The 16,293-nt window shown below is 36.5% G+C and overlaps 1 protein-coding gene across 1 annotated transcript; it reads right to left on the bottom strand.

Annotated features, from left to right (window-relative positions):
- Positions 1-12,037: 12,037 nt before the first annotated feature.
- Positions 12,038-12,823, bottom strand: LOC145104934 (uncharacterized). The gene is made up of 2 exons (XM_079042092.1): positions 12,719-12,823; positions 12,038-12,487 (listed from the first exon to the last, which is right to left on the bottom strand). Exons 1-2 carry the CDS (start codon positions 12,821-12,823, stop codon positions 12,038-12,040), a joined length of 555 nt encoding a protein of 184 aa, XP_078898218.1.
- Between the last annotated feature and the right edge of the window lie 3,470 nt (positions 12,824-16,293).

Below are 16,293 nucleotides of genomic sequence, written 5' to 3'. Positions count from 1 at the left end.
TGGAAACTAAGTCTCATATTCAAAGTACATTGCTTTGGACATGCTTCTTGCATTAAGTTTTCTAATCTTACACAGATAACTTCCACCTATGGAGACAACTCCATATTCTCATTTTGACTATCACTTCTGAATAAGAGATGCCTCTTTTCAGAATATGTCAATATGGTCCTTCCAAAATTAGCACTATACTTCCAACTGTCCCTGAGCAACCAATCTTTGGTAAACCTCAGGTTGTCCTCGATAATTTGCTTAATCATTTTAGTCATATCCAATTCTAGACCTTTTCCCTTCTTAATGCCTCTGGGCATTTGGAAAAATTTAGAAATGACAAATATTATAGCACATGCAATCGATCCTGTACCCAAAGCAAATGGTACACGATTCATGATGTCTCACATAAAGACATGATTCTAGACCAGTCTTTTGCTACAATATTTTTATTTGCCATGTTTTCAAAATTTTACTATGAAGAGGGATGCCGTAATCATAATCGAATTTTGAGAACGCAATAAATAGAATTTCCTTAAGTTGAACCAATTCAACATGAAATTCATATATATATTCTTGACTAAAGATGATTAAGGTCTCAATCTAAGCCTTTAGAACTGAAATGAAGTATATCCTCTTCCTTAATTATAGCAAAACAACTTTTTCAATCCCTGCAGCCTCACGAATTGAAACTTTTGTTTTCTATAATTAACATTGCTAACTTGCAACACTAACAATAATTAGCATGCTCCCACTAACATGATGATTATTAGCATAACACTTATGCTCCCACTAGCTTTGACATGTACTCAGAAATCAGCTGGACTTCTAGAAATCAATACTTTATTGACTTTCTTACCAAAGTTCAGATTTCTGATACGAGATGCTTTGATAAAACTTTATCAAAATCATACACCTTTCCTTAGATAGCATGCATGTGTGTCTAAACAATTTCAGAACTATGAAAAGGGATGTCGTAATCATAGTCTCAATTGTTTAGACCTTTTGCCATCTGCTTCAAATCTACTTGGTGGAAGTGTTTCCTCACCATCATTTTCATGAATCGGAGAGAAACCTTATGACCCTTAGATTTTATGGTGTATGTGTTCTTATCCATGTGAATCGTCAAAACCATAGTCACAAGACAAGGATAATGACAAATCCAAACTCATATGAACTGAACTTATGCAATGTTAACTTCTTGCCACCTGGCAGTACAGGGCCTGCCATTGCTTCCAAGTTGTTATGCAACCAATTGAGAACTTTCAGAACTCCTATGCAAAGCCAACTTTAACTGGAATGGGCACATAATATGTCAACACGATAGGTTATAAACCTCAAGTCGTGTGCTAGTGAAGAACCTCAGGTTTTATTCTTGATTAGTTCTTGAAATTCTTTTTAGGATCTTTAAGACTCCCACTATCCTCTTGACATATAAGACTATCTTGCCAAATATTCAAGAGATAGTGCGGATTCTTTATCAAGACAAACACTTCACACAATTGGCCTTAGTTGGTCTTTGTTTTATCCAAAACATCACAACTTACCAATTTCAAATGTACAAGAGTAGGACACTTTTACTCTTACATTTGACAAGTGTTTTAAACCTTTCTTTAAGATATGTCACTCAAGTTACAATCTTGGAGTATGACTCTAAGAATTGTTTTGGAACGAAGTATGACTCATCTTCCTGATCTAACCATTTCAACAATTCATGACTCCTCTTCTTACTCATAAGAATGCACTAAGATGACCTTTAGAGGACTAATTGTGATATGATTTCTAAATCATTAAGATGATCACAAACATGATACTAAAGTACTCTCCCATCTTTTCAGATTTGAGAAACATTTATCTTTCTGCCTAATTTGATTCTTCCTATTCGCTCTGCCATACATTGAGACTTTTCCAATGTTTCAGAATTATACTTAAACTTGTAAGTATAACCATATTTACTAAACTTTAGTAAATCAAATAGTCTTAACGAGCTTTGTGGTGGACATGACCAGTGCACAAGAATGTGTACTCGATCCCTTTAGTCCTTCACTTGACTCACACATCCATGTGAACAAGTAATTAGTCTTGATTTTCCAATGCTTGAAAGTTATGATTCATCATACTATTCAACTTGCATGATTCCAAGTTTCGGTCCAATTGAAACTTGGGTGATGAGGAACTTTCCTGATTTGGTAAATTTAGACACTACCACAAATGAAAGAATCAAATTCATTTTCCAATATTGCTGTCAGGGGAATCATATAAGCAACAATTTTCCACAAATACCATTGTAAGGATACTTCAAATAAATAAAATTAAACAATTTTCTTTTATTTTAAAATTTTGCGGAAAAACTTATCCTTACAATCCACATGGAAAATTGTTGTTATCTATTCCTTAGCAATATATCATAACTTCTTAAGCAACTGCTCAAAATTCTGATGCGATCGAAATCCACGTTCGCGATCAGAATCAGCATATACTTCCTTTAAGATTTCTCTCTATTCTTTGATTCTTAAAACATCAACATGTGACCCAGTCACATCATGTAATGAGGATCTCAGAATAGAACTTAACAAAGTTAGATAATGGGCTCTACCTGATGTAGAGTCAAACTTATTGACTTTAACATCCTTAGGTAAATTTGGCAGCTTTGCAATCAACACCCCTTCCTTTGGCAAAATAAACATATGGACCCTTTGGTAATGGGACTATCTCAGACTTAGCCTTTCTCTTTACCATTTGGTCAACTGGGTTGACCATGGCCAATCCCTTTCCATTGGGAAGAGAATGTTTTTTCTGTATTTCCAGTGTCACCATTGTCACTATCCATAAAGTTTTTGGGAAGTTGATCTTCTAATCAAATTGGCTTTACTATCGTTCCAAATCATTGCTGATTCAGCAGCACCAAGCAAATAGATATGATCATTAAGGTTCATGTCATAGTCTGTTTCATAGTAGTCCCAAAGGAACTCACTATGTGACTTAGAAAGTGATTGAACATCCAACTTTCTCAAGACTTTGACACCCAACTCTCCCGGCTTGTCAATATGTGACTTCATCTCTAAGATGTGATCACACATAGACCTTGCTTGCCATTAGGGCTTGAGTGACCTTGAACTTGTGGGTTAGGGAGATTAATTGGAGGAGTTGGAGGAAGAGAAGTATGACTTCCATGAGCCAAACTCGGGAAGTCATATTCATTAGGAAAGCTTGGTTTGGGAAGATCATTGTTGTCTAAACCAGACATCAACAATGGGAGAAATTCACGTAAAGTTGATTTAAGTCCTTAATATAACACCCAATATGATATATTAAGGCTAGGACCCAACAAACTATTTTATAACTTGGAAGAGGGATGCCGTAATCCAAGCTATAAAATATTTGAAGGTAGGTGAATGACGATTCACTAATTTCCACCAAGATAAACGAAATGTATTATTAGGTTTTAATTGGTTTTGAAACTCCTAGATTCTTTTGAGATTCATTGAACTTTTCAATGGCATGTTTCAATCTCGAGTGTGCCCTTCAGGTTTTGTGACTGGGATGCCGAGGATCACAAAACAAGGTGTGAAGTAACCATGCAAATATACTTGGTACCCTTAATATTTACCCCTCAATCGATGTGCCGGTTAACCACACACGCTCCAACGATACTATGATAAACATTAAGTTACCCTTTGCCTACCTTGTTAAGTCCAGGTTAGTGTGCCGGTTAACCACACACGCTCCACTAACAGCTTAAATAAAGTGCAAAGTGTAATTTCATGGATTAGCACCTTATTCACATTTTCCTAAGTAACTAAGATTGGGAATATATAAGTGTTTAGTTACTTAGTATTTATCATTCTACTTATAATGAAGGGAGAATTATAGTCATTGTCCTACCTGTTCGGCTAACGACCCTCCACCGGTCAAGGAAGCGGTGGGTGAGAGTGGACACCCATTAAACTGCCATTTTATAGGCAGTAACCTTATACTCCCCTTATAGACCGACTTTGTGAATGAGGTCTACTAACGGTAAGATTGACTTTATCTTATACATATCTATATAATTAAAATTATAATAATAGTATAAGGGTGTATTTTAAACATTTAAAATACTTGGTGGTTTAATCTATTAATTAAACTAGACTTTTAATTTAATTAAACTCAAACCATATATTGATGGATTTAATAATACTCTTTTAATTAAACGCTTTAATTAACTATTAATAAAGTCCATAAGAGTTAATTTGAACTATTCAACAAAACATCATAATTCCAATTATTAAACTCAAAATTAAAACCATTTAATTAATTGTTTAAGTTATGAACCCAAGAGTTTTAGAATTCAATTCTCTTTTTCATAAAAAACTTTTCTCAAATTTCAAAACTTGAGGGCAAGTTTTGTAATTCTTGAAAACCTTTGGATTCCATAACTTATGGAATTAATGGTGTTTTATGATGAAACTTTCCATGTTCTATAACTTAAGAACAAGTTATGGAATTCTTTAAAACATTAACACCAAATTTTGTAACTCCATAAAAACTTTGAATCAATTTTTTTTTTTAAAAAAAAACTTTCATATCCATAACTTATGAAGTTTCAAAAACCCTTAAGATCACAACTTTAAAAAAACTTTTGAGCTCCAAAATTTTATGACAAAATATGTAACTCCTTAAAACATTTAGATCAAACTTTTAAAACTAATAAAATAATCATATCATTTTATCTTTTACTAAATTTGACCTAATTCAACTCATATAACAAATGATTCAAATTTTACAAATAATTCGTTTTTCACAAAACAAGTAATTATCTTAAAATTTGACAAACGTCATGTTTTTTTTCCTTTTTTTTTCAACTTGAAAATAAAATATTTGCATCAATATAACAGAAAACAACCCATGGCTTTGATACCACTGTTGGGTTTTGAGCATTCTAACACTCCTATGGTGTACATGCAACCCTATAAACCTTGGATCTATGTTTTCTCTATTATACATGCAAATATTAACTATTCCAAGGTTTCATCCTAACTAGCATATTATGAAGCACCTATACTACAAAGTTCTAGTTAGATGACATACCTTTTGATGTAGCTTGATGTCTTCAAGCTTTAAGAGCTTAGCCCCAATAGTGTGGAAGCCTCAAATGGAATCACAAATCACCAAAACACCTTGGAAGAACTTGAAAGAATATGTATGCACACTAAAATCGGCCCACTCTTATTTTCACACACTTGTGCCAATTTTGTGAGCCAAGGACCCCTTTATATATTATGGAGGATTAGGGTTACATCCATGTAAACCCTAATACCCATGACCTTTCATTTACATAGGATCCATGGGTTAAAAGCTCCATGGACCATCCATGAAAGCTTAGCCTAACCTCAATGAAATTGGCCCATTCCATATATATAAGAGTCCATATTTAATTAGTTCTTTTTGATCACTTAATTAATTCTAAATTAATTCTTGATCAATACTAATTAAATAATATGATTCCATATTAATATATTAGAACTTATAATATATTAATGTAAATCATAAATATACTATTCTCAAAAGACTATCCATATAAATTGTACCGGTGAAGTGCAACCCAAATGGACCATGCCGGGTCGGGTCAAATACATACCAAATATAGTTATGGACTTAGACATTAATCCAACAATATTCTTGGTCACACCATAGTCTACCACATATCCATCACACATGTTGTTTCTACCAGCCAAATTATCCCTTGGATGTGCCTTGATTCCTCCCTCTTCCTTGAAGTGTTCCACAAATAAGTGATACTACTCATCCGTTAGACCTAGTACAAGACTGGGTCTAGCCTCCACACAAGCTGCCTTTAGTTTTTATTTTTCTTTCTTCCCCGACCACTAATATTGATATCCTATTTTCTTTAAGCATCCATCCTTGTTATCACCTTGTTTTCCACAAAAGGTGTATTTTCTGCCTTCTTGCCACCTGGTTTTGCAGTTTTTTTCATTCCCTTCCCTCCTTATTTGCAACCTGAGCAGCCCCTCCTCCTTGCGTCCTCCCTAGTGCTTTTTTGCCCATATAATTGACGTTAAAGGCTGCTGTTTCACCACTTGATTTCTTGGTACTTCCAATGATAGCTCGTTGATGTTTATATTCAACAACTAGATGGTAGGTTACCCCTAAAGATGGTGTAGGTTTCATGGACAAGATTTGGGTACGGATAATCAAAGATTCTTCATCGAGTCACATATGAAACTCAAAGATCCTTTTTTTTCTTTCAGTCGTTCAACATTTTTTCCAAGGCAAAATCATACCCATCACAAGTGCATCGTCGTATGGGAAGAACAAATTGGAGTTCATCCCAAATGGTTGTCACCTTTGTGTAATAAGAAGAAACTAAGGAAATATCTTGCCTCATGGCATTTACGGATTGCTTCAGTTCGTAGGTACATGGAGCCCCTTCTTTCACGAATCGTTTTTCCATGTCCTTCTGGATTTCGGCTGAGGTGTTTGCGTACATCACACTTGTTCTAATGTGTCTTTCCATGGTTGTCGTTAACCAATCGTTGATCATGGCATCGAATCGCATCCACGCCATGTACATGAGCTAAGTGGTCTCTAGTTATTGAATAATCCTTCGATCAATCCCATCTTGTTTTTTTGCAAACAGAAAGTTCATAATCTCTTGTTTTCATTCGATTAAGTTGTTGTCATTTAACACATCATTCACTTGCATTTGGTTGGGGTAATCAGACAGATGAATATAGTAGGGCGAGTTACCATCAATGGTTTCTTCATTCTTTTTGCCTCATTCTCCTTTTTCTCCTATCATGATCGCCACAGGCCTAGTGCTTCTCTAATGGATCAGTAGCTCAGATACCATATGGAATTTGATAATGAAAAAGTTTGCTTTATTGAATGAGTTTTTCATCCAGTACAATGCATTCCTACAGATCCTTTTTTATACAGGGATTGGAACAATCGATTATCAAAATTAAACAATTGATAAACATTAGGAACATATACTGAAAATTATCAAACAACATGTTGTTATCCCATAGAAAAATATCGATTCATTGAAATGTAGAAAGTATCCCTTAACAACACAAGTTTTAACAAGAGTATAAAAAAAACATAAAATATAAAGGAAAATCTTCAAAAATCGTCCTTATGGTTTCCAAAAAAATCGAGTTTAGTGCCTAATTTTTTCGGTCTCATGAAAGGTCATTATGGTTTAAATTTCTATCGTTCTTGGTACATTACACATATAAAAAGACATACCCTTTTCATTTCCTTTTATAATTAAATTTAACTAAACCTATTTTAAAAGAAAAAGAAAAAGAAAATAAATAATCTCTGATGAGTTATCAACTCTTAAAGATCTATTAGATTCAAACAAGTAAGAGCAAGCAAAAACAAAAAATGAATGAAGAATGTGTCGAATGATTATAAATCACAACCTCAGAAGAGCTCGATAAAGAACTTCTACTGTAGAGGTGTGTAGGGTTTACAATAACACGATAAGAAAATACACGATGCATACATGCACCTTAAATAGTAAAACCCTAATCATTAATCACGGGTGGACAGGCCCAACTCGGATACACAAAACACTAAGTCAAGGCCTAAAAGACGCAAAAGTAAAATACTCAACAATATCCCTCTTTGCGTCAATTGAGGCGAGAGTCCTTCACTGCTGAGTTCGCTTCTGCACTTCAAATACTTTCGGAATTATACCTAGCAGAACCTTGCGAACTTAGGCATACCATTGAATCATATTTGAAAAGCACTTCTTGTCACCTTTGTTGTTACCCTTGTGCTTATTGACGAAGTCCAATATATACTCAATGCACGAAGTGGAGAAAAGGTGTTTGTCGTCGAGAAAGAAACAAACTTTGTGAAAGTCTGCATCAGTTCTCTCCTTCAATTGAAAAGCTATACATCAACCGTCCTTTTGAATCTTCCCAAGTTTCATTTTATCAAAACCATTAGGGACTTCTTTAATGAATACATTTGGCTTCCTTCGCAGCACTGCAGCAATCTCAACATCCATATGCCCAACCTCATGAATGTATGAAACAACCATTTGCTTGAGGTGAGCAACAACGTGCTCATATTTCTGCCCATCTCTCGGCAACAAGTTGTAAAGCACGATCCAGTCATTAGGGTTAAGGCATGGCAAATCAGCGAGGGTTCATCATGCTCTTCCTCTTCACTGTTATGAGAAGAGTGAGGTAGCTCTTCACAAAGCAGGTAACTTTTAACCCGATGTGAGAAGAGTCAGGTAGCTCTTGACTTATGTGAATAAACAACCTTATTGGGAAAACCGATTGGTGTTATCGAATCATTAAGGCTTCTACATAGAAAATCTTCGAGGCTTTGGTTGACATGCAGCAACATGCTTCTAGGGACACTTAACTAGTGCAAAGTTTCAAAATTTATACCTGCCCATCATTCGTAAATGAGATTGCCAAGATGGGTGCCTTAAAACCTGCTGAATTAGCTAATATTTTTGGTATTTTATAATTTTATGATAAAAATAAAAAAAATGAAAGTAAAGAAAATATTTTTGTCTTTATGTTTTTCAGAAAAAAATAAAAACAGAAAGAAATAAAATACTTTTGTATTTTCAATGTTTTGAAAAAGAAATAAAAAAAACAAAACAAATAACATGTTTTTGGATTTTTGTTTTTCTGAAAAAGAAATAAAAACAGAAATAATTAAAGAAAATGTACAAAGGATACAAGAAAATTCCAAACCACGAATGAACAGTAGACTGCAAGTCACTATGCACATTCAGACCAATTCACAGTGTGAACAGTTGGTTGTGAGTCACTACGAGTGTTCGCACCGATTCGCAGGACAAAAGATGACTGCTAGTCACTACGAGCGTTCGCACCCATTCGCAGGACAAAAAGATGACTGCGAGTCACTGCGAGCATTCGCACCAATTCGCAGGACAAAAAGATGACTGCGAGTCACTGCGACTGTTCACACCAATTCGCAGGCCAATCAAAAACTTATGACTACGAAGGTGGTTTCGGAACAGACTCAGCCTCTATCATTCCTAAGCCTTGAAGAATGCGATTGGATGATTGTTCAGGAGAGGCTTTCGTGAAGATGTCGGCTAACTGATCAGTGGATATTACAAAGTGTATCTCGACATTTCCATAATCCACATGATCTTTGATGAAGTGATACCTCAGTTCGATATGTTTCGTCTTTGAATGTTGCACAGGGTTGTGAGAAATGCGAATGGCGCTTTCAGAATCGAAATATAAGGGGATTTGTTTCATGTTGACTCCATAGTCACGAAGTTGACTCTGAATCCAAATAACTTGTGAAGTGCAGGAGGCAACAGCTATGTACTCTACTTCAGCAGTCGATAGGGAGACACAAGTTTGCTTTTTAGATTGCCATCTTACGAGTTTTCCATCAAGAAGTTGGCATCATCCCGTTGTTCTTTTTCTATCTAGACCGCAAACTCCAAGATCAACATCCGAAAACGCTTACACAAAGAAACCTGAACGAGAGGGGTAACATATTCCTAATGAGGATGTTCGCTTGAGATACCTGAAGATGTTCTTAACAGTTGTCATGTGAGGTTCGCGAGGATAGCTTGAAACCTAGCACAATAGCAAATAGAAAACATGATATTTGGACGACTAGCAGTTAGATACATCAATGACCCTATCATCTGACGATAAAGAGTCATATCAGCTGCTAGTTAATCTGGAGACCGTGTTAGTTTCGTTCCGAATGCCATTGGAACCTTCACTTTTGAATCTCCCACCATTCCAAACTTGGAGAGTAAGGTCTTTGTATAAGCCTCCTGAGTTATAAAGATACGTTCCCGACCCTGTCTTATATTCAAGCCAAGGAAAAAGTTAATCGGACCCATAGAGCTCATCTCAACCTTAGTTTCCATCAACTTTCGGAATTCGATTGTTAAGCTGGGGTTAGGTGATCCGAAAATGATGTCATCAATGTGAATTTGGACGATCATCAAGTGGTAACCATGTTTCTTGCGAAAGAAGGTTCGGTCGACCTATCCCTGTATAAATTTAGCATGTTTTAAAAAAACGAGTTAGAGTTGCGTACCAGGGTCTTGGAGCTTGCGTCAGATCGTAAACTGCCTTGTCCAGAATGTAACAATGGTATGGATATTTTTCATTTATGAACCCGGGTGGTTGTTCAATATACACTGTTTCTTCAAGATCCCCATTTAAGAATGCACACTTGACATCCATCTGATAAACTTCAAAGTTCTTATGTGCTGCGTATGCCAGAAAGATACAAACGGATTCCAACCTTGCAACGGGTGCGAAGGTTTCTTCGTCGTCAATTCCTTTTTCCTGACAATATCCGTTAACCACTACTCGGGCCTTGTTTCTTATCAAATTTCCCTCTTTATCCATCTTGTTGCGAAAAACCCATTTACGACCAACAACAGAAGCATTCTTTGGAGTGGGAATAAGTCTCCAGACCTTGTTTCGTTCGAATTCATTTAGCTCCTCCAGCATAGCTTGCACCCAAACATAATGATCAAGAACAATCTGAACATTTTGGGTTTAATTTTGGAGATAAACGAATTGAACATGCAAAATTCCACTTTAGAGAATAGTGTAGTTCGCTTCGACTTTTGTTGAGCTCTCATAAGAACACTTGAGGATGATTTTCCTATGACTTGAGTTTTCAGATGATCTTTGATCCATTTAACTAATGAAGGGTAATTTGGATCATATGTTGGATCCAATTCGACATTCACTTCTTCAAACTCTGATTGTACGTCCGAATCATCATTCACATTTCCATTCTCCCTCTCGAATGATGTATGAATGTCATCTTCTGGATTCAGATTCTCCCCATGGAAAGGTGGCTCTAAGCTGACTTCAGGGGTTTCATTCTGCCCCTGAACAGGTGTATCAGATAAGGAGGTTGAATCAGAAATCTTCCCCCGCGATGGAACATTCACATCTGTAGGTTGAACTGGAGCTTCAGGATCTTTCGTTGCGGTGTGTTCTTGTTCCATTTCTTTCGCAACATTGTCAATGATTTTCTTTAATTCGTCCTCCTTATTGTCTTCTGCTTTGGACACTGAGGAGATTGCCTTTTTTGGCTCATCGAATAGATTCAGGAACTCCTCGTAATGATTGGAGAGTGGGATGGTAGCAAGATTCAGTTTTGGAAAGATCTCTTGTGTCAGACTGTCATTGTTCTGAAACTTCTTCATGTAATTATCGTTGAACGTAACATAGTAGGTTTCTTAAAACTTTTTATACCTTTTGTTTAGAACGTTATATGCTCTAGAAGTTAGAGAATACCCGATGAAGATACCTTTGTCAACCTCCACATCAAATTTGTTCCTTTGTTCCTTTGAATTGAAGATAAAGCACCTGGAACCAAAAACATGAAAAAACTTGACATTAGGTTGTCGATTATTTATAATTTCGTATAGCGTGACAGAGAATCTCTTACTGAGTATGGATCAGTTTTGGGTGAAGCAAGCAGTTGCTGTCGCATCCGCCCAGAAGTAAAGCGACAGATTTGCGAATGACAACATGGTTCTCGCAGCTTCACACAACGAACGGTTTTGTCTTTCTACTACCCCGTTTTGTTGAGGAATATAAGGAGCTAAAAAATTATGAGTTACTCCTTTCGCAATCAGGAATACTTCAAATGCTTAGTTTTTGAATTCCAGACCGTGGTCACTGCGAACGTTATGAACCAGCTTTCGCAGTTGAAGCTCTATCTGTTTTATGAAGTCCTTGAGCTTAGGAGTGGCTTCTGATTTCTGTTTAAGAAAATGTACCCAGGTGAATCTAGAAAAATCATCTACAATAACAAGAATATATCTATTACTACCAATGCTTTCAATTGTAGAAGGACCACAAAGGTCTATATGCAATATTTCAAGTGGTTCAATGACTTTCGTGTTCACAATCGTTGGATGAATCTTCGCGCTCTATTTTCCCATTTCATAGGCTGCACAAAGATGTTCTTTTTCAAATTTCAGGAGTGGTAACCTTTGCACATGATCTCCAAGAACGATCTTGTTGATATCTTTAAAATTATGATGCTAGAGTCTCCTGTGCCATAGCCAGCTATCATCAGTAGAAGCTTTTGGAAGTAAGCAAATTGTTGGCTTCCCTTTGATGGGGTTCAGATTCAGTGGATACATTTCACCTTTGCATTTTAACTTCAGGAGCACAGTCTTGCACTTCTTTTCGATTATCTCTGATCCTTCATCGTCAAATGAAACTTTCAGTCCAGTTCCCACAACCAATTGCGAAACGGTAATGAGGTTGTGTTGCAGTCCTTCCACGTACGCGACCTTGCAAATTGAAAACTCTCCATTGGTTATCATCCCATAACCTTTGATTTCACCAAGGGAATTGTTGTCGTATTTCATCCTTCCTCCATATTTTAGTGCTCTATACTCTCGCAGTTCTTCCTTCCTACCTGTCATGTGACGCGAGCAACCACTTTCGATGTACCATTTCGAGTCAAACTGCTCGCCGCGTATTACCTGTGAAAGTTAAGCAGATTTAGGAACCCAATGTTGTTTGGGCCCTCATGAGTTTTTCACGGGAAATGAAATAGCTGGATCAACCAGATAGGTTCGTTTTATTAAGGTTGTTTGATCTTTTTTTGTGATTTGAAAAATAGTAAGCCTACTGTCTTTTGAGTTCGTATCCTTGGAGGATAGATTCTTTTGTTTATTTTGGATTTGTTGTTTAACAATCTTTTTCTCAACAACCTTAGGATTAGCTTCAGATCCTTTGAGAGGAATTTTTGTCTCCAAAGCTATCTTTCCTTTTCCTTTAACATCACTTGAAGTCTTGGCAGAATCCGAAACATTCATATTAGGGGAGAGGTGAGATTTGGATTTGCGCACAGGTTTCGCACAATTTAGAAAGGATGATTTTTGAAAACCTTTTTGATTTGAGATTTGTGGAGCATGATTTTGTTTGAAGTACTTAGGTTTTGCATTTGAAGAGACTTTCACATTTGGATTGACTTTTTCTCTATCAACGATTTTTGGGATTCTTGGACTGCCAGAACTGCTTTCTTTCCTTGAGATTCTTGTTGTATCCGAGATTCGTTTGGCGTTTTTGAGCTGCGAACTGCTCAGAGGATTTGTGAATACTAGCCCTAGGTTTTGCCTTTCGGGTACGGGTATCGGTCCGAACTGACGATATGTCACTTGGAACGTTCTTAGTTCCACTTGGACTTCCCTTTTCGTAGCTTGAATTGACTTTATTCAGAGGTTCTGCTACGTATCTGCTCTTTGTTTTCCACGAGGTCATTTTAGATAGACCTTTGGTTTCGTCTGCAATGTCGATTAGAGCAGATCAGAAGAACTCATCACATCAATCTTTGTTATCATCCTCGACCATGGACGTTAATTCAACTGTTTGATTTTTGTTTACTCCTTTAGTTGTAAAAACTTGGTTAGGAACAGTTTGAACTTTTGGAAAAACAGTTGCTTTAGCTTTTAAAACTTTAGATTTTTTTTTTCAGAAACACGTGCGAACTCATCTGAATTTTCAGAAATTAGGACTCTCGTAGGTACAAGTTCGTTTTTAACAAACTCCGACCAGTCAACCTCCTCCTCCATAAAGATTTCACTCATATCACTTTCATCGTCGAATTCAGAAACGTTTTCAACATCAAGTTTATTTTTTAAATTTAACTTCGTGCTTAATGAGTCAAACTTCTGTATAGTTTCGGATTTAATTTGCTTTTTGTCTTTTTCATCTAAAAGTTGTTTAAGCATATTTTTGTGATCTTTGGACTTTATGAAAGATTCAATTTTGTCCAGGCCTACTTTGTATGCGTCTGAGGTTTTGTCTGATGAGATGATGGATTCGCACCTGTAACACTCTGCGTCGATTTCGTCCTTTTTCAGTTCAAGAGAGGGAAAAATCATCTTGTGTAGTTGCTTTCCAGTCTCCCAATTTAGATGCAACTGATTGGAAATTAAATAGAAAATGTTACACTGTTTTAAAAGACCTAAATTATCTCTCTGTAAACAAATAGCCTCATCCCTAGACTTAGACAAATCTGACTCCAACTTTTCAATCCACATGCGTCTCTCTTCACTTTTTGACGAAACCCTGCCGAGGTGATCGGTTAAGTTAGAATTTGTTAAGCGAGTTTGTTTTAAACTATCACTGAAACTTGAAAATGTGTATTTTAGGTCGTTGAATTCAGTTTCATATCTAGACACAAGTATATTTAAAGATTCGAGAATGGAGTTTACCTTGTTGATCACCTGCTCGCACTCGCTTATTTGCTCAGGAACTGGTTTCGATGTGAAACAGCTGTCGACGCCACGTCCACCATCAGTAGCATAGCCTCTTATCTCTGACACTTCACTTGTAACCATCAAACTCCTTACATGGAGCTGCGAACCTTCATCCTTCTCTAGGAAACTCCTTCCATGAGTAGGTTTGCGAACCTCCTCATCTTCAGAGTCATTCGACCAGACCTCGATTCTACCAAACTCATCCTCAGCATCGTTTTCTTGCACAATCAAATAAGACATGGTGTTATCAGCGTTCTTCTTGTTTTTGATCTCCTCCAACTTTCAGAGATTATAAGCTTCATCATCTTCTCCTTCCTTCTTCTCGTTCAATCTTCTCAGCATGCACTCTTTGGCCATATTGTTTTTTCCATGACAGTAGTTACAATCATAGCCAGAGTCCCCCATAAGCTTCTTATCCTTCTTCGCTTCTACTTTCTGAGAGTTATTCGCACTCTCCTCCTTTACCTTTTCAGAGCTATAACTGCCCTGCCAGTTTCGATTCTTGTTTCGACCTAAGTTCTTCTTTGCGAATCTCTTTGGATTAGATACCATTAAATCGAACTCCTCCTTATAAAATTCACCATCTAATAGATTAGACTCCGAACCATCATCATATACAACCTTTTTACCCTTTGCAATAAGGGCCAATGATCCCATTCTAGAAACTATCTTCCCTTCTTTCGTCACTTCAGCTTCCATTAAGATCTCAGCCCGTTCATGAACGTGACTTTTTGCTCGATTAGTTCACGTCCAATCTTGTGCTTCATCATCCTATTAAGAAGATGATTATAGCGATTGAAAGTTTGATCCAAACTCTCGTCAGGATTTTGTATAAACGATCCAAACTTAGAAAGCAATAAATTATGAGTAGAATGCTCGAGATCAGCATCAGCTAAGTACATTTCCTTATGCCTATCCTAGATGGCTTTTGTTGTGTCGTACGAACTAACCAAACGAAAAGTGTCTGGCAGTAAGGCAAACCTGATGATCCTCATTGCTTTAACATTGCTTATCCACCTGTCTTTCTCGTCTTGTGATACATCTTTAATATGAAGAAGAAGCTTGTTATAGTCGGCTTGAGTTATAATTTCTCTTCTTGTTCCTGTATGAGTAAACGTCTAAACAGTATTGGCTTCCCAAATGAAATAGCCATTTTCTTCAAGCCCAAGGACGTAGTCTTCAAAATGCAACGCCCACACTTTATAATCGCTGGGGAAAAGAATAGGGATTCTGGTTGTGGATCCAATGTTGCTTGAAATATTTATGGAGTTAACTTTAAAATCGTCTGAGATTTTTCAAGATCGATTATTACCTATATGAATCAGATGTGTAAACTAAATAGTTTTTGGGTAATATAAAGATCAGATATCAGCGTCGATAACATTGATGATGGCTGAACCAGATCCAATAAAAGCGAAAACTCTAAAAACTCTTTCAACAGAAGAGATGCACATAGATTACATATTCTCCTGCTCTGATACCAATTGATGAGTTATCAACTCTTAAAGATCGATTAGATTCAAACAAGTAAGAGCAATCAAAAACATAATATGAATCAAGAATGTGTCGAATGATTATAAATCACAACCTCAGAAGAGCTCGATAAAGAACTTCTATTGTAGACGTGTGTAGGGTTTACAATGACACGATAAGCAAATACACGATGCATGCATGCACCTTAAATAGGAAAACCCTTGTGACATCCCCTAATTTCTCGGCCAGAAAAGACCGATTTAATTTATGCTTTTTAAAATAAAATCAGAGAAATCTTTTCAAAAGATGTTGCGGAATTGGTCCCCAAACAACATATGATAAAAGTTTATCAAAACCCTTCATTAAGAAGGTATATATTTTCCATATATATCAAAACCTCGGGATGTCATGTTCCGATACAGATCAAAAGCATAAACAAGACATTATAAGCCTTACTACAGTTATTTACAACTAGTGGCCTATAATCCAAAAATCTCACGTCATCCTCCGACTATGCTCGGGGTCCACTACCTGTAATCATAAAAAAAATT

The sequence above is a fragment of the Lactuca virosa genome, chromosome 4, assembly GCF_052849685.1.
Source record: "Lactuca virosa cultivar CGN04683 chromosome 4, Lactuca_virosa_CGN04683_v6, whole genome shotgun sequence".
Classification (NCBI taxonomy): Eukaryota; Viridiplantae; Streptophyta; class Magnoliopsida; order Asterales; family Asteraceae; genus Lactuca; species Lactuca virosa.
The sequence above is the reverse complement of the archived record's forward strand: the minus strand, read 5'-3'. Positions and strand labels throughout refer to the sequence as shown.

What these genes read in the sequence shown, in the direction of transcription:
- LOC145104934 (XM_079042092.1), bottom strand. Translation starts at nt 12,823, where the DNA reads ATGAATGTTTCGGATTCTGCCAAGACTTCAAGTGATGTTAAAGGAAAA. An exon ending in GATCTGAAGCTAATCCTAAG is followed by an intron (nt 12,488 to 12,718) that starts GTTGTTGAGAAA and finishes TAACTTTCACAG; the next exon opens with GTAATACGCGGCGAGCAGTT.